The following is a 23,829-nucleotide window of genomic DNA, read 5'->3' on the forward strand; positions in this document are numbered from 1 at the left end:
GTGTGTGTGTGTGTATAACCCTGTGTGTGTGTATAACCCTGTGTATAACCCTGTGTGTGTGTGTATAACTCTGTGTGTATAACCCTGTGTGTGTGTGTGTGTGTGTGTGTGTGTGTGTATAACTCTGTGTGTATAACCCTGTGTGTGTGTATAACCCTGTGTGTGTGTGTCTGTGTGTGTGTGTGTGTGTATAAAACCCTGTGTGTGTGTGTAACCCTGTGTGTGTGTGTGTGTGTGTGTGTGTAACCCTGTGTGTGTGTGTGTGTATAACCCTGTGTGTGTGTGTGTGTGTATAACCCTGTGTGTGTGTGTGTGTGTGTATAACCCTGTGTGTGTGTGTGTGTATAACCCTGTGTGTATAACCCTGTGTGTATAACCCTGTGTGTGTGTGTATAACCCTGTGTGTGTGTATAACCGTGTGTATAACCCTGTGTGTGTGTGTGTATAACCCTGTGTGTATAACCCTGTGTGTGTGTGTGTGTATAACCCTGTGTGTGTGTATAACCCTGTTTGTGTGTGTATAACCCTGTGTGTATAACCCTGTGTGTGTGTGTAACCCTGTGTGTGTGTATAACCCTGTGTGTATAACCCTGTGTGTGTGTGTGTCCCTGCGTGTATAACCCTGTGTGTGTGTATAACCCTGTGTGTGTGTATAACCCTGTGTGTGTGTGTGTGTGTAACCCTGTGTGTATAACCCTGTGTGTGTGTATAACCCTGTGTGTGTGTGTATAACCCTGTGTGTGTATAACCCTTTGTGTGTGTGTGTGTGTGTGTGTGTGTGTGTGTATAACCCTGTGTGTGTGTGTGTGTATAACCCTGTGTGTATAACCCTGTGTGTGTGTGTATAACCCTGTGTGTGTGTATAACCCTGTGTGTGTGTGTGTGTGTGTGTGTGTATAACCCTGTGTGTGTGTATAACCCTGTGTGTGTGTGTGTAACCCTGTGTGTATAACCCTGTGTGTGTGTATAACCCTGTGTGTGTGTGTATAACCCTGTGTGTGTATAACCCTGTGTGTGTGTGTGTGTGTGTGTATAACCCTGTGTGTGTGTGTGTGTGTGTGTATAACCCTGTGTGTGTATAACCCTGTGTGTGTGTGTGTGTATAACCCTGTGTGTATAACCCTGTGTGTGTGTGTATAACCCTGTGTGTGTGTGTATATAACCCTGTGTGTGTGTGTGTGTGTGTGTAACCCTGTGTGTGTATCCCGCGTCTCCTGAGTGTGTTATTACTGTCTCTCTCTTTTTCTTCGCTTGTGTTCGCCACTACACTGACAGGCTTCAGGACCCGGAAGTCCCCCCTCCCTAACCGGAAGTGAGGCGGCTCCAGCTGTTTATTGTTGACAGGGTGAGGGAGGCTGTAAACATGGCGGTGTCCCGTCGCTCGTCTCAGCATCACGGAGCGCTGCCTTCTCCCCCGCGCAGCGCCCCGCTCGCCTCTCCAGCCCCGGACTCTCCCTCAGTCAGCCCGGACTCGGCGGGTTTGAGTCCGGCGGAGAGCGGCGCGGCGGTGGAGGTGCTGGTCCCCGCGGCCTCCCCGGGCCGCCCCGCTGCGGGGGAGGAGAGCTGCGGAGCCGGGGGAGCGTTCCGCGAGCTGTTCGAGGCCTGCAGGAACGGAGACGTGTCCCGGGTCAGGCGGCTGGTGGACTCGGTGAATGTGAACGCTAAGGACGTGTCCGGGAGGAAGTCCACTCCGCTCCACTTCGCCGCAGGTCACCTTTACCCCGCCGCCATCTCACTCACCAGCTCCGGCTACACCGTTAGCTTAGCACTTAGCTTAGCACTTAGCATCTACCTCAGAGCCCCGGCCTGTGTGGCCCTGACTGCGCTGTGAGGGCCGGAGCTCCCCGGCTCTCTGTAAAGCCCCTGCATGCGAGTGTTCCCTCAGTCACCGCGCTTTCAGCATCAGCCCGGGGCGGCTTTACTGTGTCCGCGCTCTGCTCAGCGCTTTCACACTTTATAGAGGAAAGCAGCAGTGCAGTCAGGAACAGTGTGGAGCTCTACACCGCACAAAATAACCGCCACCATCATCATTCACACTGCAGAGCTCGCTGTGATCCCCTGCGCGCTTTAGCAGGAGGCGCTGCTGCTGCTGCTGGGTTTTCTCTGTAAATTGATGGATTTGTTTTTATTTCTCGTTACCAAGTGAGTTGTACTGTTGTTGCCAAATAAGGGCATGTGGGCGGTGCGATAAACGGTGCAGGTCACTGATTGGTGAGGTGTAGTGATGTCACAATAACCCTGTTTGAGGAGCAGAGCGTCACTGTGAGCTGCAGCGTGAAGCTGATGTGATTTAGTGCAGGATGTTTACTCGGGGTATTTTCTGAGTTTATCAGAGGAGAATTAATGTGGAATATAAGATGATCAGGACGGTGGGGATGATTGTGTGTGGTTATTTAATCCTGGATTGCGGTGTGTGTGTGCGGTGCAGGTTTTGGACGTAAGGACGTGGTGGAGCATCTCCTGCATACAGGAGCAAATGTTCATGCCTGTGATGACGGTGGTCTCATTCCTCTCCACAACGCGTGTTCGTTCGGTCACGCTGAGGTGGTGAGTGTGTTACTCTGTCAGGGCGCCGACCCCAACGCACGCGACAACTGGAACTACACACCACTGCACGAGGCTGCCATCAAGGGCAAGATAGACGTGTGTATCGGTGAGGACACTCTCACAACACACTTCCACTACTATACAGACAGTGTGGATGTTTCTGTAGTAAACTGTAATCTGATTGGTTACAGTAGCATGGGGGGCGGAGACTGTGATCTGTTGGTACAGAGAGATGATGTACCTGTAAATGTGTGTAATTTTTGTGTGTGTGTGTTTCAGTCCTCCTCCAGCATGGTGCTGACCCCAACATCAGAAATACTGATGGCAAATCAGCTCTGGACCTGGCAGACCCTTCAGCCAAGAGTGTGCTCACTGGTACACACACACATACTCACTGAAAAAATACACTACTTTATTGATCACACACTAACCCTTTTAGTCTGAGCTTGTGTAGCCTCAACACCAGGCATTGCCCGATTTGCCCAACCAAGATTTTCGGGCAGAAATATTTTAGTGAGTTAGACCCATTCAGGCTCACCTATGGTTGGCTTCTTTCAGCACAAAAATGATTTTTGAGCGAATATATTACAAAAAACAAGACGTATTAACCAGCATCTTCGCCTCCCCTGTAATCATCATTTTGTTTTTTTCTTCTCGATTTGTAACAGCAATTCAGCTTCAGGTGCGTGTGTGTGTGTGTGTGTGTGTGTGTTTTAAAGTGATGCATATAGTGTTTACCATCCCCCTATCAAGTAGCATCTGTGATTGGGGATTCTCAGCAGTCAAAAGTGACTGGAGCTCTCACACACAGTGCACACACACACACACACACATATGTTTATGGGTAATTATATGGATCTGTGGTGCCTGCTGGAAGAGATCATCAGGGAGGATTGGGAATCAAACAGCTGTGGTTTGTTTACACCCGATACCAAAACTTGTAGCATCCTATCAACTATCTCAAAGACACAGACAAAAAGCCCAGAAACTCCTCCTTACCCAGGCAAAACCGATACAGGATTTACAGTTGTGCTCATAAGTTTACATACCCTGGCAGAATCTATGATTCTTTGACCATTTTTCAGAGAATATGAATGATAACACAAAAACATCTTTTCCACTCATGCTTCGTGGTTGGGTGAAGCCATTTATTGTCAAACGACTGTGTTTTCTCTTTTTAAATCATAATGACAACAGAAACTACCCAAATGACCCTGATCAAAAGTTCACATACCCTGGTGATTTTGGCCTGATAGCATGCACAGAAGTTGACACAAATGGGTTTGAATGGCTACTAAAGGTACCGTAACATCCTCACCTGTGATCTGTTTGCTTGTAATCGGTGTGTGCGCATAAAAGCTGAGTGAGTTTCTGGGATCCAGACAGACTCCTGCATCTTTCATCCAGATGTTTCTGGATTCTGAGTCATGGGGAAAGCAAAAGAATTGTCAACGGGTGTATGGGAAAAGGTATTTGAACTGTATAAAACAGGAAAGGGATACAAAAAGATATCCACGGAATTGATAATGCCAGTCAGCAGTGTTCAAACTGATTAACAAATGGAAAATCAGGGGCTCTGTTAAAACCAAACCACGGTCAGGTAGACCAACAAAAATGTACGCCAAACAGCACAGAGACAAGCCTCAAAACTTCTGGAACAAGGTAATTTGGAGTGATGAGACCAAAATTGAACTTTATGGCCACAACCATAAATGTTATATTTGGAGAGGTGTCAGCAAGGCCTATGATGAAAGTAGCACCATTCCGACTGTAAAGCACGGAGGTGGATCGCTGATGTTTTGGGGGTGTGTGAGCTACAAAGGCACAGGAAACTTGGTCAGAGTTGAAGGAAAGATGAATGCAGCATGTTATCAGCAAATACTGCAGGCAAATTTGCACTCATCAGCCCGGAAGCTGCGCATGGGACGTACAGTACTTGGACGTTCCAACATGACAACGATACAAAACACAAGGCCAAGTCGACCTGTCATTGGCTACAGCAGAACAAAGCGAAGGTTCTGGAGTGGCCATCTCAGTCTCCTGACCTCAGTATCATTGAGCCACTCTGAGGAGATCTCAAGCGCGCAGTTCATGCAAGACAGCCCAGGAATTTACAGGAACTGGAGGCTTTTTGCCAAGAAGAATGGGCAGCTTTACCATCTGAGAAAATAAAGAGCCTCATCCACAACGACCACAAAAGACTTCAGGCTGTCATTGATGTTAGAGGGGGCAATACACGGTATTAAGAACTGGGGTATGTAAACTTTTGATCAGGGTCATTTGGATGTTTTTTGTTGTCATTATGATTTAAAAATAGAAAACACAGTTGTTTATCAATAAATGGCTTCACCCAACCACTAACCATGAGTGGGGGGAAAAGTTGTGTTATCATTCATATTCTCTGAAAAAAGGCCAAGAAAGCAAAAAATCTGCCAGGGTATGTAAACTTATGAGCACAACTGTATCTTGTAGTGTCCTGATCCCCAGATCTTTAACTCAGTCACAGATAAAAAGTTGTTCTCCTCCATGATCTTCCGAGTTTCCATCTGTGTGTCCGTGTAGAACGATGTCTGCAGCACCAGGGAGTCTGAGATGTCGGGGAACTCAATGGATGGATCATTTTCCAACTCATAATGAATGAATAACTTTGCTAATCAACAGTGTTTAAATAGAGCTGGTGGGATCGGGCATGTACAGATACAAATACAAAAGACTAAAAATGTACACAATCTTAAAAAAAAAAAACCTTAAAATCTGATTATCTGCTAATTATCTTCATATTAAGTTAATTAATAGTATGCATAACTATTGTCTTTGTATTTAGCTCCGGCTACAATATGATCAAATCTTATTCTACTAATGTCAAATTTAGCAAGTAAATTTTTTTCATCGGAAAACTCCTTCTTTGTTAGCGTGTAAGGCTCTAATCCCATTGAGTGGTTTCTGTATCCACTTCTTTTGAGTGTAATTCTTGGTTTTAATAACTTGCTTGTCTGCTGAACACAAACCTGGCAGTAAGTTGTTGTGTTAATGAACCAGACTCCACTTTTGGATCATTAATCCCTTTTGGCTGAGAATGACCTGCATGCCTGGTTTGGCTTCTGGCTCATCCATACAGTTTTAAATATAATACCTACAATCTAAAAATGTGTGTTTATTGCATTTATTTAAATTCCCATCCATGACAGGGAGTGATGTCGCATCCCATTAATACACTTTACAGTAAATTATTAGATTCTAGTAGAATAGATGAGCCAAAATAATTGGGGATCTTTTTTAATGGGCCCCGACTCAATACAAGTATGAATAGGTGGGGCTTGAATCAGAAAAGGTTGAGAACCCCTGGGCTACAGGGCCCGGATCTTGATGCATATAATGCTGAGAGGGCAGTGTCCACCTGTGGTGGACGGAGGGACAGCGTGAACGGCGCCCACAATCTGCAGAGGCTGCACAGGAAGCTGATGTAGATGAGGAGAGCTGGTTGTTTAATTTCCTCCTAAATGCAACAGCAAACTGAATGATGACAGTACTGCAGTACAGACTCTGGTTTTATAATGTTTTTTTGTTTTATAATTCATCTTTGCAATATTGCTAGTCATTGTTCAGCAAAACAAAGTGTGTTTTATGTCCTAAACTCTATAGAAAAAGACGTATTATGTACTCGTACCGTACGCAAGTCTTACATATATGATACTGATTTATGTTTCATGTTTTCAGGGCTTGTCTTGTTCTGCTGCAGAAAAATGTTATTTAAAAAAAATTTTTTTTTTTTAACTTGTACTTTTGTCTAAGTAACTCAATTATACGCCTAGAAAACAGATCAGTGTTGCCTTGAACCGTGTGCTCGAAAACTTGCCAAAATACTGCAAAATTTTAGGGCAAAAGGAAATTCAAGGGGGGGCAAAAATTTTGATGTCATTTGCCCTGCAGGGCAAGAGGTGTCAAAAGTTAATGTTGAGGCCTGCACGCGCTCTCTCTCTCTCTCTCTGTGTTACAGGTGAGTATAAGAAGGACGAGCTGTTGGAGGCAGCAAGGTGAGTGTGTTTCACACAGAATCAGGATTTCAGTGATTTTTTTTTTTTTTCTTGTGTTTAAGTGTGTGTTTCCTCCTCAGGAGTGGGAATGAAGATAAGCTGATGGCTCTTCTCACACCACTCAATGTTAACTGTCACGCCAGTGATGGACGCAAGGTGACCACACACACACACACACAGTGTTCACCTGCATTATATTGTGATGCTGTCGCAGTGTGTTCACGTTGCGTCAGAATTACACACTTAGCCAATTGTCTCTCCTGATGACTTGTTACCATGGTAACCACACAGGTGGAAAAATTTAAATTATTTATCATTGCATTATGTTGTGTGTGTGTGTGGTTTGAGGTCATTAGGATGATGTTTTGGACACGGCGTGAACGCACCGTTGTTTCTCTTACACCTGTGATGTCACTGTTAGATTTTAGGCCTGATTTTCTTACGTTCTGTTTTGTTTTGTTTTTATTTGTTTCCGGCTACTTTCAGTCAACTTCACAAAAAATGCTGGTAAGTTTATTTAAACCAAAATGTTGATTTTAAGCTGTGATTATTTTTATACATTTTTTTTTTTAATGGTTAGAAATTCATCTGTAATGCTGCACTTTTAATTTAATTTAATTGCACTTGTTTGTTTGGGTTTTTTTTGGACACAACCCGTTTCTCATCCCACCTGCTCTGAAATCGGACATTTTTACACATTAAATCTGTTTATGATTTGGTTTTAGAGGCATGCGCTGGTGTCTGGTTATAAATCTCAATAATAAATCATGTGAGAGGAGGAATTCTGGAAAAAATAAGGAAATGACTAAGAAATAAAAACACAGCTTGTCATGTTGCTGAGAAATCCTGTAGAAGTGTAAACTCCTCTGTCCTGAGGATGAACATTTGGGGAAAAGTTCCAACTTCACCTCTGACTGATCCACAGCGCTGACACTGGAGACTCCTTCCACAAATCTGTTTATCATCAGTGGAGCGTCTGCTGGACACGCCCCTGCGAATGAGCCGTTACTATAGAAACCATAACGTATCAGAGCGAGTGCATTAATATAAACCTGCACTACTGTCAGAGCTGCTGTTAGAGAGAATTAATCAACACCTTCTGACCAGTCAGAGTCCAGAACTCAGCAGCGCTGTGCCTGTTTACTTTGGTTTGAATCAGAATGTCATGTTTGTGTCATCCTGCACGCCGTCGCTCGGAGCTCGTGTGTGTAATTGGCATGTCATGATGCATTTTGTGGTGCAAGTGTTTGTCCTGCTTTGTGTTCTGGGGTGTGTGTCTGTCAGCGTTACACATCTGGATCCTGATATTTTCACCTGTTCATCTCAGACTCTGGACAGAGAGCGGTTTTCACTCTCATCAGTTTGTCTTGTCGAGTTCTGGGCTTTGAATCAGCCGGTCAAACACATCCAGGTTCTTGGTAGTAGAACACTCCACTGTTACTTTGGCAGTACACTCAGGATCATTGTCCTGTGGTGGACTGGAGCAGACTTCTGTCTGTGGCTCCATCGATCACACCCTCAGTCCCTGCTGATGAAAAGCATCGCATCATGACACTACCACCTCCATGCTTCACAGTGGGGGATGGGGTTCTCAGACTGATGGGTTTCTACTAAATGGAGCACTTTATGCCAAGTCCAGAGAATTCCATTTTCAGTCAAGTTCTGGCTGTGGGTGTCCTGCGACTGGATTCGTTTCTCCTCTCTGGGCTGTGGGTCTCTTTCAGAGATCTCTTTCTCCTCTACGTTCGCTCTCGGACTAATCCTCTCCTGGTCCGTTTCAGTTCCACACCAAAACATGCTAAAGTTCAAGGGGGTGAATACTTATGCACAGCCCTGTAAACAGCTCCACAACTATTTTCTGAAGCGGTGTTGCCTCTCTCAAGTCTTTAGAAGGAAACAATAAAACTGTATTAACCGCTGAATTACTTGTGTGTATTTTTCGGAATAATTAATTGAATATCTGAGTGTTCTCCATTTAATGGCGTGTTCTTTAATCAGTCACACAAACAAATGCCAAACAGGACCACGAGGAAATGGTTCATTAAAGACCCCTAGCTCAGGTGCATGCCTGTGGGCTGTCCTGGTGCTCACCTGGCTCAGGTGTGTCAGCTGTAGGGACGCGACCGTGGTGTAGTGATGTTTATTCCCGTCCTGTGCTGGATGGCGTTGTGTGTGATCTGTGTGGGTGTGTGATGATGTGCTGATGTTTGCTGTGAGAGAGCATGATGCATCCTTTCAGCACTGCATGAGAGTGTCTGATGTTGGAGTGTGTGTGTGTGTGTGTGTGTGTGTGTGTGTGTGTGTGTGTGTGTGATGTTGCAGTGTGTTAGCATGTTCACTGTGCACTTGCTCTAACGCAGGAGCAGATGGTTCCAGTGGAAACCCTTTGTGTGATGTAAATGTTATTCGGGGGAGGGGCAGGCGTAATGTAGTGTTTCAGAAACGTGAAGATTTTTCATTCGCCTTTAATCCAAGTTACCTTATGCCTTATGCACTGCCTTCTTGTGGTTAACTTCATGGTGATAAGTTTCACAGATTTTTTTTTTTTTTGAAAAGGTGAAGTTTTAGTGTGTGTGTGTGCGCGTGTGTGTTACAGTCAACTCCACTGCACCTGGCTGCAGGTTATAACCGCGTTCGCATCGTCCAGCTGCTGCTGCAGTATGGAGCAGACGTCCACGCCAAGGACAAGGGGTGAGGGACATGAACACACATTAATAAGGCTCATTATTTCTGATGCGCAAGCACAAACTGGAACACACAGCCTGTTTTTAACACACACACACACACACACACACACACACACACATGCATATAATGTCTCTCTTTCTCTCAGAGGTCTGGTTCCTCTCCATAACGCCTGCTCGTACGGTCACTATGAGGTGACTGAGCTGCTGCTGAAGGTGAGACCCTGCACTGCCCTCCACACACTCAGTGATCAGTGTGTTCTCTTGATCTCGTCTCCTCCGTTCTGATAGATTAGCTGCTGTGTAAGTTCACTGTTGATCTCAGTACCTGTCCGAGTGATTTGATTGGCTGGTGTGTGTGTGTGTGTGTGTCAGCATGGGGCGTGTGTGAACGCCATGGACCTGTGGCAGTTCACACCCCTGCACGAGGCGGCCAGTAAGAACCGAGCGGAGGTGTGTTCACTGCTGCTGAGTCACGGTGCCGACCCCACTGTCCTCAACTGTCACGGCAAGAGCGCCATCGAGCTCGCGCACACACCTGAACTCCGTGACAGACTCACCTGTGAGTAACACACACACACACACGTCAGGGCGTTTGTCAGGCTTGGTTGAAATACAGGACTGATTGTGGGTTTGTTTAGGGGCGGGGCTTGTACTCACAGCTTTGCTTTCACATGGTTGCTTTTGAACTGAAGATCAGTTGCACAATTCTGTACAACTCTCATCCTTTTATTATTTTTTCATAATTTAGCTTTGGTACCAACACGATGAAATTCTGTAAATTTAAGACTTTTTTTTTTTTTTCCCCTTTTTTTCTTCTTTGTTTATAAATTTCTCAGATGAGTTCAAAGGTCACTCACTGCTCCAAGCTGCACGTGAAGCTGACATGGCCAAGGTGAAAAAGGTTCCACCGGACATCATCAACTTCAAACACCCACACTCTCAGGACAGCGCACTGGTACACACACACACACACACACACACACACACACACACACACACACACGTGGAGGTGTTAAACTTCTCCATGATCCTATTTCTGCTTTGTGTGTTTGAGTCAAATTTGTAAACACTTTTTGGGTAAATTCCAATTTTCCTATTGTTCTTTCTTGGTATTTCTGTATCAAAGTGATGCAGAGCTGACCTGATTTACATATTCATGTATCTTAGCATTCCTTATAAGGAATATTTTAGATTATTTAAGTAAATAATTATACATCAGATTTTCTGACTGCTTTAGTTCTGTTATAAAGATGCACTGGTGTGTGTGTGTGTGTGTGTGTGTGTGTGTGTGTGTGTGTGTGTGTGTGTAGCACTGTGCTGTGGCATCTCCTCATCCAAAACGCAAACAGGTGACAGAACTGCTGCTGCGCAAAGGAGCCAACATCCACGAGAAGAACAAAGAGTGAGTTTTTCTTTTCTCTCTCTCTCACACACACACACACACACACACAGCTTATCACATGATCATAATCACTCAGTATGGAGTGTGTGTAACACAGTGCCGTGTGGGGTTGTGTCTCCCCTCATAGTTTCATGACTGCGTTCCACATGGCTGCAGAACGAGCTCATAACGACGTGTTGGAGGTTCTGCAGAAACACGGTGCAAAGGTTTATATCCACACACATTTGATTTATTCCCTATATATGCTCCTTACATGGAGTAAAACATAACTCTGGAGTGTGTGTGTGTGTGTAGGTGAACGCGGTGGACACTCTGGGTCAGACGGCCCTGCACAGAGCTGCTCTGGCCGGTCACATTCAGACCTGCCGGCTGTTGCTTAGCTATGGCGCCGACCCGTCAATCATCTCTCTCCAGGGGTTCACAGCTGCTCAGATGGGCAACGAGGCTGTGCAGCAAATACTCAGCGGTAAGAACATGAGCATATGACATCTGTGTACCCCAGGTTCTGCTCCAGTGTTTTAAACACAGAAAAGCATTTCAGAGATCTTGTGTTTAAGTCCCGACGGTGCTGCAGCTCTTTGTGGCCGGGAGCCGGGGGAGCGGTATTGGCCGTGCTCTCTGGGTGGGAGGGGCCTACTCTCTCTCCTGTCAGTCACAGCAACATCAACCAGTTGTGGGCTTCTGTAAGCACGTGTATGTGGAAGAGGGCAGATAGCGCTTTCCTCAGTGTGTGATGCAGCAGTTTGAATGATGCAGCTGGCTCGCGTGTCTCAGAGGAAGCTGGTGATGTTTGTGTGTTAAACCCTCCCTGGCTGGTAGCTGTTGTGTGATAGGGCAGTGTTAGCTGGTGGGTGGGAACAGACCAAGACCAGATTCAGGTTAAAATCCAGCAGGATCCTGACTGTAACTGACTCCTTGTCTCTGGTGCTTTTGTTGTTTTCATCCAGAGAACATTCCGACTCGAAACTCAGACGCAGACTATCGCTTCCTCGAGGCAGCCAAAGCAGGAGACCTCGACACGGTGAAGGTAGGTGTGTGTGTGTGTGTGTGTGTGTGTGTGTGTGTGTGTGTGTGTGTGTGTGTGTGTGAGAGATGATGGTTTGTAATCAACAGCAGCTAACTCGTGTGTGTGTGTGTGTGTGTGTGTGTGTGTGTGTACAGCAACTGTGCTGTCCTCAGAATGTGAACTGTCGTGATCTGGAGGGCCGTCACTCCACTCCTCTGCACTTTGCTGCTGGTTATAACCGCGTGGCCGTGGTGGAGTATTTACTGCAGCATGGAGCTGATGTACACGCCAAGGACAAGGGGTCAGACCTTCATCATCATCTATTACAATCATTACCTTCAGTATTCAACACAACAGTAATCATCACTCATCACATTACTCATCATTGCCTTCATCACAGGAGAACTTTACTCATCACCTGCACTAATACTCAGTGACTGAACCCTGGTCCAAAACTCAAACATCATAATCGATATAGAGGCTGTAATTATAATTCTGAACTGAAATGAATGTGTACACAGCACTGTACACGCCTTAAACTCAACACTGGACTGCAGTAATTCAGCTTTCTCTCTCTCTCTCTCTCTCTCTCTCTCTCTCTCTCTCAGAGGTCTGGTTCCTCTCCATAACGCCTGCTCGTACGGTCACTATGAAGTAGCCGAGCTGCTGGTGCGTCATGGAGCGTCGGTGAACGTAGCTGACCTGTGGAAGTTCACTCCACTACACGAAGCTGCAGCCAAGGGCAAATACGAGATTTGTAAACTGCTGCTCAAGGTAGACTGTGTGTGTGTGGAATTATAAATATAAAATTTTATACGCTAACTTTATGTAGCTACCGTTTATAGTGTAGGAGTTATTTAGGACGTGGCTCCTCAGGTCTGTTTGGCTTCTCATGCATTCGTGTGTGTGTGTGTGTGTGTGTGTGTGTGTGTGTGTGTGTTGTAGCATGGTGCTGACCCATCAAAAAAGAACCGGGATGGTAATGTGGCTCTGGACATGGTGAAGGACGGGGACACGGACATCCAGGACCTCCTGCGTGGAGACGCCGCCCTGCTGGACGCGGCGAAGAAGGGCTGCCTCGCCCGGGTCCAGAAACTGTGTACCAGCGATAACATTAACTGTAGAGACACACAGGGGAGGAACTCTACACCCTTACACCTCGCAGGTACGCACGCATGCGTTTATTGTGTTGACATAATATTTGCTAGAAAGCAGTGTTTAAAGCACATTAACAATTTGGTTCTCTCTCTCTCTCTCTGTGTGCGCGCGCTAGCCGGCTATAATAACCTGGAGGTAGCAGAGTACCTGTTGGAGCACGGTGCAGATGTTAATGCGCAGGATAAAGGAGGTCTGATCCCCCTGCACAATGCTGCCTCCTATGGGGTAAGAAATGCCACTGCAGCACTGAACACCTGCTATAGCACCTTCCTCCTGTTCCACTCAGCTCTCACTCTCTCTCACTCTGCAGCATGTGGACATCGCTGCTCTGCTGATCAAGTTCAACACGTGTGTGAACGCGACGGATAAGTGGGCGTTCACGCCGCTGCACGAGGCTGCTCAGAAAGGAAGGACACAGCTGTGTGCGCTGCTGCTGGCTCACGGAGCTGATCCTACCATGAAGAACCAGGAGGGCCAGACTGCGCTAGACTTAGCCACGGTACGCTAATGAAGTGCCAAACATTCCACACCTCTGTGTGCTGTACGATGGTTTACTCGCTGCTGTACACAAACACAATATACCCTGTGGGTTTAAACTCCCTCAGAGAGCTAAACATCGACCCAACCTCATGAAATAATGGCATTCTTTGCATGCAAGCCATTATCTATCTATCTCCCCCCACCCCCCCTCCACCAGGCGGATGATATCCGAGCTCTACTGATGGACGCGATGCCTCCTGACTCTCTGCCCAGCTGTCTGAAACCTCAGGCCACAGTGCTGAGCGCCAGTCTGATCTCCCCCGCCTCCAGCATCGACAACCTGAGTGACGGGGCCAGTGGGGGAGCCGACGGGGCCACGGGGGGCGAGCGCAAGGATGGAGAGGGTGTGTGTGAGATGAGATGAGACTTTTGTTATAAACGTCACATTAAATTAGCAAGAATTTATATTGTGTTTTGTACTTCCTCTTAAACATCATTTCAGCGCCCCTACTTTACTGCAGGTGAAGTGTAGTATTATATTTGTCCTTTTACTGTTGCCATACTGTTAAAAGAGGAGAGAAAGGGGGGAAAGTGGTGTGTATGGTGTGATCACATCAACAGATCAAACAAGTTTTGGCAACCAAATAAAGTGAAAAAAGGAAGAAGCCAGGAAAAAATTAAAAGGTGAGGAATAAATGCCGTGGATGTGTGTGTTGTCTGTGCAGTAACCGTGTTGGATATGAACATCAGCCAGTTCCTGAAGAGTCTGGGACTCGAACACCTCCGAGATATATTTGAGCGTGAACAGGTGAGATGTGGTACAGCTTCAGTGTCACTACAGCGGGATCGGGTCTGCTGGATACAGTGGGATTATCTTCAGTTCATCACTGAGTCGTGTGTGTGTGTGTGTGTGTGTAGATCACGCTGGATGTGCTGGCTGATATGGGACATGAGGAGCTGAAGGAGATCGGAATAAATGCTTACGGACACAGACACAAACTAATCAAAGGCATCGAGAGGCTGCTGGGGGGTCAGCAGGGTGAGTGTATACGCATGCACACACACTATCTGGTACTGGTGGCGTTGATGACAGAGGAGATGCAGCCTGACCTCTACTATGAGAGTGTGAGAAGAGTGGTCCAATGGGGTGAGCAGAATGCTCTCACTTTGAATCCCATCAAAACGGAGGAGGCCATTTTTGGCACAGTTCAACATACACCAGCCCCAGGCATACAGTCCCCTCCAAAAGTATTGGAACGGCAAGGTCAATTCCTTTGTGTTTTTTTTTTTTTTTTTGTACACTGAAGACATTTGGGTTTCAGATCAAAAGATGAATATGAGACAAAAGTTCAGAATTCCAACTTTTATTTCATGGTATTTACATCTAGATGTGTTAAACAACTCAGGACAGAGCACCTTTTCTTTGAACCCACCCACTTTAAGTGAGCAAAAGTATTGGAACAGACATTATTAAATTAACTTAAAGTGAATAACATTTAATATTTGGTGGCATAACCCTTACTTGCAATAACTGCATTGAGCCTGCGACCCATTGACTTCACCAGGCTGTTGCATTCTTCATTTGAAATGCTGTTCCAGGCCTTTACTGCAGCCTCTTTCAGTTGTTGTTTGTTTCTGGGGGTTTCTCCCTTCAGTCTCCTCTTCAGGAAGTAAAGTGCATGCTCTATTGGGTTAAGGTCCGGTGATTGACTTGGCCAGTCCAAGACCTTCCACTTTTTCCCCCTGATGAAGTCCTTTGTTGTGTTGGCAGTGTGTTTTGGGTCATTGTCTTGTTGCATGTTGAAGCTTCTCCCAATTAGTTTGGATGCATTTTTCTGTAAATTGCCAGACAAAATGGTTTTGTAGACTGCAGAATTCATTCTGCTGCTACCATCATGAGTTACATCATCAATAAAGACTAGTGAGCCCGTTCCAGAAGCAGCCATGCAAGCCCAAGCCATGACATTACCTCCGCCATGCTTCACAGATGAGCTTGTATGTTTTGGATCATAAGCAGATCCTTTCTTTCTCCATACTTTGGCCTTTCTATCACTTTGGTAGAGGTTAATCTTGGTCTCATCAGTCCATAAAACTTTGTCCCAAAACTTTTGTGGCTGATCTCTGTACTACTTTGCAAAATCCAATCTAGCCTTCTGATTCTTTTTGCTGATGAGTGGTTTGCATCTTGTGGTATGGCCTCTATATTTCTTCTCTCGAAGTCTTCTTTGAACAGTGGATTGTGATACCTTCACCCCTGCCCTGTGGAGTTTGGCAGTGATGTCACTGACTGCTGTCTTTGGGTGTTTCTTCACAGCTCTCACAATGTTTCTGTCATCAACTGCTGTTGTTACCCTTGGCTGACCTGTTCGATGTTTGTTGCTCAGTACACCAGTAGTTTCTTTCTTTTTCAGTACAACCCCGATTCCAAAAAAGTTGGGACAAAGTACAAATTGTAAATAAAAACGGAATGCAATAATTTACAAATTTCAAAAACTGATATTGTATTCACAATAGAACATAGACAACATATCAAATGTCAAAAGTGAGACATTTTGAAATTTCATGCCAAATATTGGCTCATTTGAAATTTCATAACAGCAACACATCTCAAAAAAGTTGGGACAGGGGCAATAAGAGGCTGGAAAAGTTAAAGGTACAAAAAAGGAACAGCTGGAGGACCAAATTGCAACTCATTAGGTCAATTGGCAATAGGTCATTAACATGACTGGGTATAAAAAGAGCATCTTGGAGTGGCAGCGGCTCTCAGAAGTAAAGATGGGAAGAGGATCACCAATCCCCCTAATTCTGCACCGACAAATAGTGGAGCAATATCAGAAAGGAGTTCGACAGTGTAAAATTGCAAAGAGTTTGAACATATCATCTACAGTGCATAATATCATCAAAAGATTCAGAGAATCTGGAAGAATCTCTGTGCGTAAGGGTCAAGGCCGGAAAACCATACTGGGTGCCCGTGATCTTTGGGCCCTTAGACGGCACTGCATCACATACAGGCATGCTTCTGTATTGGAAATCACAAAATGGGCTCAGGAATATTTCCAGAGAACATTATCTGTGAACACAATTCACCGTGCCATCCGCCGTTGCCAGCTAAAACTCTATAGTTCAAAGAAGAAGCCGTATCTAAACATGATCCAGAAGCGCAGACGTCTTCTCTGGGCCAAGGCTCATTTAAAATGGACTGTGGCAAAGTGGAAAACTGTTCTGTGGTCAGACGAATCAAAATGTGAAGTTCTTTATGGAAATCAGGGACGCCGTGTCATTCGGACTAAAGAGGAGAAGGACGACCCGAGTTGTTATCAGCGCTCAGTTCAGAAGCCTGCATCTCTGATGGTATGGGGTTGCATTAGTGCGTGTGGCATGGGCAGCTTAGACATCTGGAAAGACACCATCAATGCTGAAAGGTATATCCAGGTTCTAGAGCAACATATGCTCCCATCCAGACGACGTCTCTTTCAGGGAAGACCTTGCATTTTCCAACATGACAATGCCAAACCACATACTGCATCAATTACAGCATCATGGCTGCGTAGAAGAAGGGTCCGGGTACTGAACTGGCCAGCCTGCAGTCCAGATCTTTCACCCATAGAAAACATTTGGCGCATCATAAAACGGATGATACGACAAAAAAGACCTAAGACAGTTGAGCAACTAGAATCCTACATTAGACAAGAATGGGTTAACATTCCTATCCCTAAACTTGAGCAACTTGTCTCCTCAGTCCCCAGACGTTTACAGACTGTTGTAAAGAGAAAAGGGGATGTCTCACAGTGGGAAACATGGCCTTGTCCCAACTTTTTTGAGATGTGTTGTTGTCATGAAATTTAAAATCACCTAATTTTTCTCTTTAAATGATACATTTTCTCAGTTTAAACATTTGATATGTCATCTATGTTCTATTCTGAATAAAATATGGAATTTTGAAACTTCCACATCATTGCATTCCGTTTTTATTTACAATTTGTACTTTGTCCCAACTTTTCTGGAATCAGGGTTGTACATTCCAAATTGTTGTACTAGCTATGCCCAATGTTTGTGCAATAGCTCTGATCGATTTTCCCTCTTCTCTCAGCTTCAAAATGGTTTGCTTTTCTCCCATTGACAGCTCTCTGGTCTTCATGTTTCCTTAGCAGCAAATACAGTTTTCACAGGTGAAAGCCAAAAACAAGAACTATTTAAAGTTTCAGCAATCAATCTAAAAGGCAACACCTGAGCAACTAGAAACACCCATCAGTCACATGTTCCAATACTTTTGCTCACTTGAAAAGTGGGTGGGTTCAAAGAAAAGGTGCTCTATCCTGAGTTGTTTAACACGTCTAGATGTAAATACCATGAAATAAAAGTTGGAATTCTGAACTTTTGTCTCATATTCATCTTTTGATCTGAAACCCAAATGTCTTCAGTGTACAAAAAAAAAAAAAAAAAGGAATTGACCTTGCCGTTTCAATACTTTCGGAGGGGACTGTAATTCAGGACAAACCCATAACACAGTCGGCATTTTTTAAATATCTAGGAGTATATGTGGACAGTGTCTTCTCCTGGTCATAGCATGTGGACTTCCTTTGCAACAAAGTTCAGTAGAGAATATACTTCCTAAGAAGACTGAGATCCTTTGGCGCCAGCAAGGAGATCTTACATCAATTCTTCACATCCACAATACAAAGCATTTTACAATATGGGGGGGCAGTCTGGTTCTGTGGCCTCTCAATCCAACTAAAAAACAGGATCCTCAGACTTCTGAATATTTGTTCAAAACTGGTAGGCCACACTTTGGAGGGAAATTTCTTGGACAGTTGCACTAAACACACACTCAGGATGGCGGACAAGATTGCTCTGGACCCTTCCCATGTGCTGAATCAGGAGTACGAGCTCCTCCCTTCTGGAAGACGTTTCAGAATGCCTAGCTGCCGAAGAAACAAATATAAACACTCTTTTCTCCCTCATTCTATATCACTGCTCAACCAAAGGAGAACAAAATAGCCCTCACACACATTTACATGGAATACATATTTCATTCAATATTATATTACACATCCCAGGAACATTTAAGGTTTTTAATTTATTGGACTGTGCTGCCTTCACAGCTTATGGACCTAGATGCATGACTGGACTCTGTAGGCCATATTGTGTGGGTTTTTTTTTTGTTTTTTTTTTTAAATGTGTCTTTTACTGTGCGTGGATTGTGGAGAAGTGCAATGCAAGACAAATTTCTGTGCAAATATTATCTATCTGGTGTTAAAGATATTGGCAGCAGTGTGTGTGTGTGTGTGTGTATCAGGTGCCAATCCGTACCTGGCCTTCCACTGCACAGCTCAGGGCACCGTTCTCATCGACCTGCCTCCTGACGACAAGGAGTTCCAGTCTGTGGAGGAGGAGGTACACACTGCACCATACACCCCTCTGCCCTGTACAACACACACCTGTTCCTCACACACACTCATGCTCTGTGTGTGTTTAACAGATGCAGAGCACGATCCGTGAGCACAGAGACGGAGGAAATGCCGGAGGAGTTTTTAACCGATATATCATCATCAAGGTAGTGTTTCATCATCATCATCATAACACACACACACGTGCACGCACAATGCTAAAGCATCATAGATTTGTACACACTGCATTCCCGCTCTGGATGCTCTCTGCTGTTGACTGTTAAACCCCAGTGTGGCCTTAATGCTCATCACTAGTGCTTGAGATTAGCTGTTAGATGCTGGCATCTGTGTGTTCATCACGAGTGATCCTCACCAATGTTCATTAATCAGTCAGTAGTGCTACTGCTAGTTGCATTTGGGTTCATTATGGAATGAAGTAAGACTAGTTACTAGTGTTAGAATTAATTAATTAGTAGGATTTGGATTAGACTAAAAACTAATTTGTATGAATAATATTTGCACACATGATGAAAAATTCACATTTGATTGTTGGGTAAAGATCATGTGACTTTATTCTTGGTTCTCTAACACCAGTGTAGAGAAACATGATGTAGGGAAAGTGGCCTGTCGGTAGGGGGCAGTAGCAGTCTGTCATGAAGAGGCCACTGCTGAAACGCCAGAAAGTTATAAGTGAAAATTAAAGAAAATAAAATATAGCAACGACGATGGGGCCAAGCAATCCAGCAGCGCATAGTTGCCATGGAAACCTTCATATGCTTTTGGTTAAAGGCATGGCTGTCTGCACTCACAGAAAGATTAATGTGAATTAAAGCCGCAAGCGGCCTTGACGGGCCCTCGCGCCAGCGGCCAAGGGGGGCGGGGGCATGCGTCCCCGCGAAATACCTTCCACAGCTTCTTCGGCAAGAGACATTACTCCCACAATGGCAACAAAGCACAGAATAGGACACATGGCAACAATAGGGTCTCGCACTGTACGGTGCTCGGGGCCTAATAATAATAATAATAATAATCCTTCAAAAACAATAGGGTCTCGCACTGCACGGTGCTCGGGCCCTAATAATAATAATAATAATAATAATAATAATAACTAGAAACTATATGCCAAGCAGGCACCTTAATGCGAGAGGCAAAAATCACAACACGTTAGGGGGCACTATAGAGGCCCTGAGGCCCGCCTGGATCTGGGCTTCTGGTTCCCAGTAGCGGTGGCAGTCTAAGAAAAAGGAGCCAAATTTCGTGCGTTGTCGACCATGGCAAGCGCCCCAATAAGGGTCTTGTAAAGAGTTTGCTTGCCAAGTTTGACAAATCAGAAGCTGCAATATCATTTTTGCCATAACCAGCACCCCCAGGGGCGAAAGTGCACAAAATTTGGCGTATATGTCAGGTGAGCTATGAAGAGTTTGCGTATGAAGTTTGATGACAATTGAATAAATAGAAGATGAGAGATAATTTATTCTTCAAAAATCTTTTTGGTTTTTCCCATGTCAGTAGGTGGCGCTATGCTGTACATGAGCGATTATGAGTTGGAAAAATAAGTGTCTGCAACAGCAACGTACTATCACAAGGAAGTGGTGTGAAGGAAAAGCATTATGGAATTATTTACCAAAAACCTGTTTTGGAGCAGTTGCGTCGGCCAAAAACAGCGCCCCCCATGGACGAAAATTCCCAAAATGTGGTATACATGACATGGGACGTAGTAAGAGGGTGGCCGTGAAGTTTGACCAAATTTGAGGAAAGATTGGATTTTTTGCCCAAAAATAGCGCCCCCAGTGGCGAAATATCACAGAAATTGGGTAACATGTCAGAAGCCCAATGAGTGATTTGCGTGTGAAGTATGAGCAGTTTTGAGCAATCAGAAGATTTGTTATGAATTTTTAAGCATGTAAAATTTTGCATCGAAAATTGATAGACGTATAACTTCTGAACGGTTTATCCTACGTGAAACCTATTTAGTAACTTTTGTCAGCCATGTCTGTAGATGATGTGTATCAATTTTGGTGACATTCCTATGAACGGTCTAGGAGGAGTTGCGCCGTCTTCGTGGCCATGCATTTCGCACAAAAGTGAAATTACCTCACTTCCTGTTGGGCGTGGCTAATGCATTGGCATTACATTTTTGTCCGGCTTAGTGAGATACATATGCGTACCAAATGGCATGCCACTACTACAAACTACATGGCAACCAGGCACCTTAATGCGGGAGGCCAAAATCACAACGACTTAGGGGGCGCTATAGAGGCCCTGAGCCCCGGCCAAGTTTGGGCTTCTGGTTCTGAGTAGCGGTGGCAATTCTCGGAACTGGTGCCAAATTTCGTGCGTTTTCGCCCATGGCAAGCGTCCCGAAAATGGCCCAACAGCGGAGAAAAATAAAGAAGAAGAAGAAGAATAGTGAACTCTTACAAGATCAATAGGGCCTTCGCCCATTCGGGCTCGGGCCCTAATTAACCAAAGATTGGCTGAGATGAGCTCATTTCCTCTTTGGTGGCTTCATTGCCAAATTCGTGAGGCTGTAATGGATGAAAGGCTTTTTTAAAAAAAAAAAAAAAAAAGAATCCTCCTGATAACTCCTCATGAGTCTTTCTCTGAAGATCATCTGTGCCAAATGTTGTGAAGACTGGACAAATTTTGTGGCCTGTGGGGGGAATTTTTAACGGTCTTATGAAATCCAGTACGGCGGCAGGATTAATTATGTTGACTTGAAAAGTTGGTGTTTCTTTTTAGGTGAACACATCAACAGTTATTAACCCAAACACAGTCGCTGGTTGTGGCGCCCCCGAGTGGTCAAATGACCAACTTTTTGCACTTCCTGAGAATGAGATCTTGAGTCCACTTCCCAAGTTTGGCTTTGATGCATCGAGGCGTGGGTGAGATCTGACCTGACTGGCTGTAACAGACGAACCCTTTTACACATCAAAATGGCAACAAATAACTTGTGAAGCTTGGTCTGGAGATCGTCTGTGCCACATGGCATGAAGATTGGACAAAATTTGTGACCTGTGAAAACTTAAGCATTTCTGATAAAATCCCAAATGACAGAAAATCCAATTTGGCAGAAATTGACGTGATGGGGTGCGTTGATCTCTGCTTGAGAAGATGATCAGACATGCGGTTAAAAAGTTACATCCATGAATGCACCTCCTAATTTGGCTGGTTGGTGGCACTGGAGCACTTGAGTTGCAAACATGAAACCTAGTGAAGAGAATCATGAGACTGTCTCCAGTCAGCGTGCCACGTTTCAGGACTTTTTCCCAGACGGTCCTATGGGCTGCTGTCGACGCCCTCAGCAGAAGAAGAAACGCAGTGAGTGACGATGCAGCTTCACCGCTTGAACTTGAATAAATAAATCAGTGTGATGACCTCATCATGGAAAGTGTTTGGATTGTGGTGTAGAAGCAGCCGGTTCTGATCCGACAGTTTGCTCAGCTGATGTTAGTATGACCTGAAACTCGTGTCTCTAATGAAGTCTGATTCAGATGTTAATGTGTGTTTAGGGCCGGGCGATACGATATCAACACTGTGATGTAATAACATCATGATACACTTTGTGAAATATTGTCATCATCTTATAAACTCTCTGAACCTCAGGTCGCATACTGTGGGAAGGTGTCTTGTATTGAGGTGTGTGTGTGTGTGTGTGTGTGTGTGTGTGTGTGTGTGTGTGTGTGTGTCTCTGTGCGCACAGATCCAGAAGGTGGTGAATAAGAAGCTGCGTGAGCGTTACACACACCGCCAGAAGGAGATCTCTGATGAGAACCATAACCACCAGAATGAGCGCATGCTGTTCCATGGTACGTACACACACACACACACACACACACACACACACACACACACTGCCTTTTACACAGTATTTCTCACCACGCCTGACTGACATGCTGTGACTCTGACGGTGTGTTTGTTGTGCCGGTGTTCAGGTTCTCCGTTCATTAACGCCATCATCCATAAAGGCTTTGACGAGCGCCACGCCTACATCGGCGGCATGTTCGGAGCTGGAATCTACTTTGCGGAAAACTCCTCTAAAAGTAACCAGTATGTTTACGGTATCGGTGGGGGAACCGGATGCCCCACCCACAAAGACCGCTCCTGCTACGTGTGCCACAGGTAAGGCCACGCCCACTCAGAGTGACCTGTTCCTGTGGATATTAGGCGCTCTTACTGACTGTGTGTGTGTTTTACAGGCAGATGCTTTTCTGCAGGGTGACTCTGGGGAAATCGTTCCTGCAGTTCAGTGCGATGAAGATGGCTCACGCTCCTCCTGCTCATCACTCAGTGATCGGGAGGCCCAGTGTGAACGGCCTGGCCTACGCCGAGTACGTCATATACAGGGGAGAGCAGGTACACGCACGCATGCGTTCAGTATATATCCTTAGTGTTTTTCTGTACTGCAGTGGGTGGAGCTTGTGGCTTACTACAAACTGTGTGTGTTTTGTTTTTTTTTTTTTCTTTCAGGCGTATCCAGAGTATCTCATCACCTACCAGATTGCAAAACCAGAGAGCAACACACCGAGCAGCACAGGAGCACAACAGAAATCATAGTCTCTCTCTCTCTCGGTCTGTGTGTGTGTGTGTGTAAGATGTGATTATTGCACAGGTGAAATGTGAACCATCCCCTCGGCGGATGTCGTTTTCGTGCCGTTGCCATGTATGAATTGTGAATTTGCACTTTTTAAAGATGGAGTTATTTAAGTTATTTGAGAGAACCAGGATTGTGAAGTGAACTGTGTACAGGCAGAAATAACCGTGTAAAGACGTTGTGATGAACTGAACTGTTGTATTTGAGTTGTATTTTAAAGAAAGACATGTTTTGTTTCTGTTTAACTGTTAATTTCTTTTAAATAAACCTCATTGTACCATCAGACTGAGCCGTCTATTCACTGCTTACACTTTCAGCTAAAGGAATGTAAATGCCCAGAATGTTCAATGGGCCAAAACTTTTATATATTTTAACATCCAAAATGCCAAACTGGGCCCTGTGAAAGGGGAGTTCCATCTGGAACAGGAACATTTATACCAGTGGACTGTGAAATGAATGTAATGAATCTACAGCAGTGGGAGAATGAAGGAGTTCCTGTCCCGGGGTTCCCCTCCCAGGGTTCCTGTCCCAGGG

At 45.0% G+C, this 23,829-nt stretch overlaps 1 protein-coding gene across 2 annotated transcripts; it reads left to right on the plus strand.

The window, feature by feature from the left end:
• The first annotated feature begins 1,314 nt into the window (after positions 1 to 1,314).
• Positions 1,315 to 23,578, plus strand: tnksb (tankyrase, TRF1-interacting ankyrin-related ADP-ribose polymerase b). Of its 2 annotated transcripts, XM_060907693.1 has the most exons (28): positions 1,315 to 1,709; positions 2,429 to 2,653; positions 2,827 to 2,922; positions 6,545 to 6,581; positions 6,662 to 6,737; positions 7,068 to 7,088; positions 9,178 to 9,272; positions 9,415 to 9,481; positions 9,641 to 9,827; positions 10,105 to 10,223; positions 10,579 to 10,670; positions 10,798 to 10,876; positions 10,965 to 11,136; positions 11,618 to 11,697; positions 11,832 to 11,977; positions 12,285 to 12,450; positions 12,622 to 12,841; positions 12,950 to 13,059; positions 13,145 to 13,333; positions 13,532 to 13,718; positions 14,040 to 14,122; positions 14,233 to 14,353; positions 18,611 to 18,708; positions 18,794 to 18,868; positions 22,405 to 22,510; positions 22,637 to 22,823; positions 22,901 to 23,057; positions 23,172 to 23,578. In XM_060907693.1, the coding sequence occupies exons 1-28, from the start codon at positions 1,364 to 1,366 to the stop codon at positions 23,256 to 23,258; spliced, it is 3,624 nt and encodes a 1,207-aa protein (XP_060763676.1). In that variant the 5' UTR covers positions 1,315 to 1,363; the 3' UTR covers positions 23,259 to 23,578. The 2 variants fall into 2 exon arrangements, with proteins under 2 accessions (XP_060763676.1, XP_060763677.1); XM_060907694.1 differs by lacking the exon at positions 7,068 to 7,088.
• The last annotated feature ends 251 nt before the right edge of the window (positions 23,579 to 23,829 follow it).

The sequence above is a fragment of the Neoarius graeffei genome, chromosome 24 (genome assembly GCF_027579695.1).
Source record: "Neoarius graeffei isolate fNeoGra1 chromosome 24, fNeoGra1.pri, whole genome shotgun sequence".
Taxonomy (NCBI): Eukaryota; Metazoa; Chordata; class Actinopteri; order Siluriformes; family Ariidae; genus Neoarius; species Neoarius graeffei.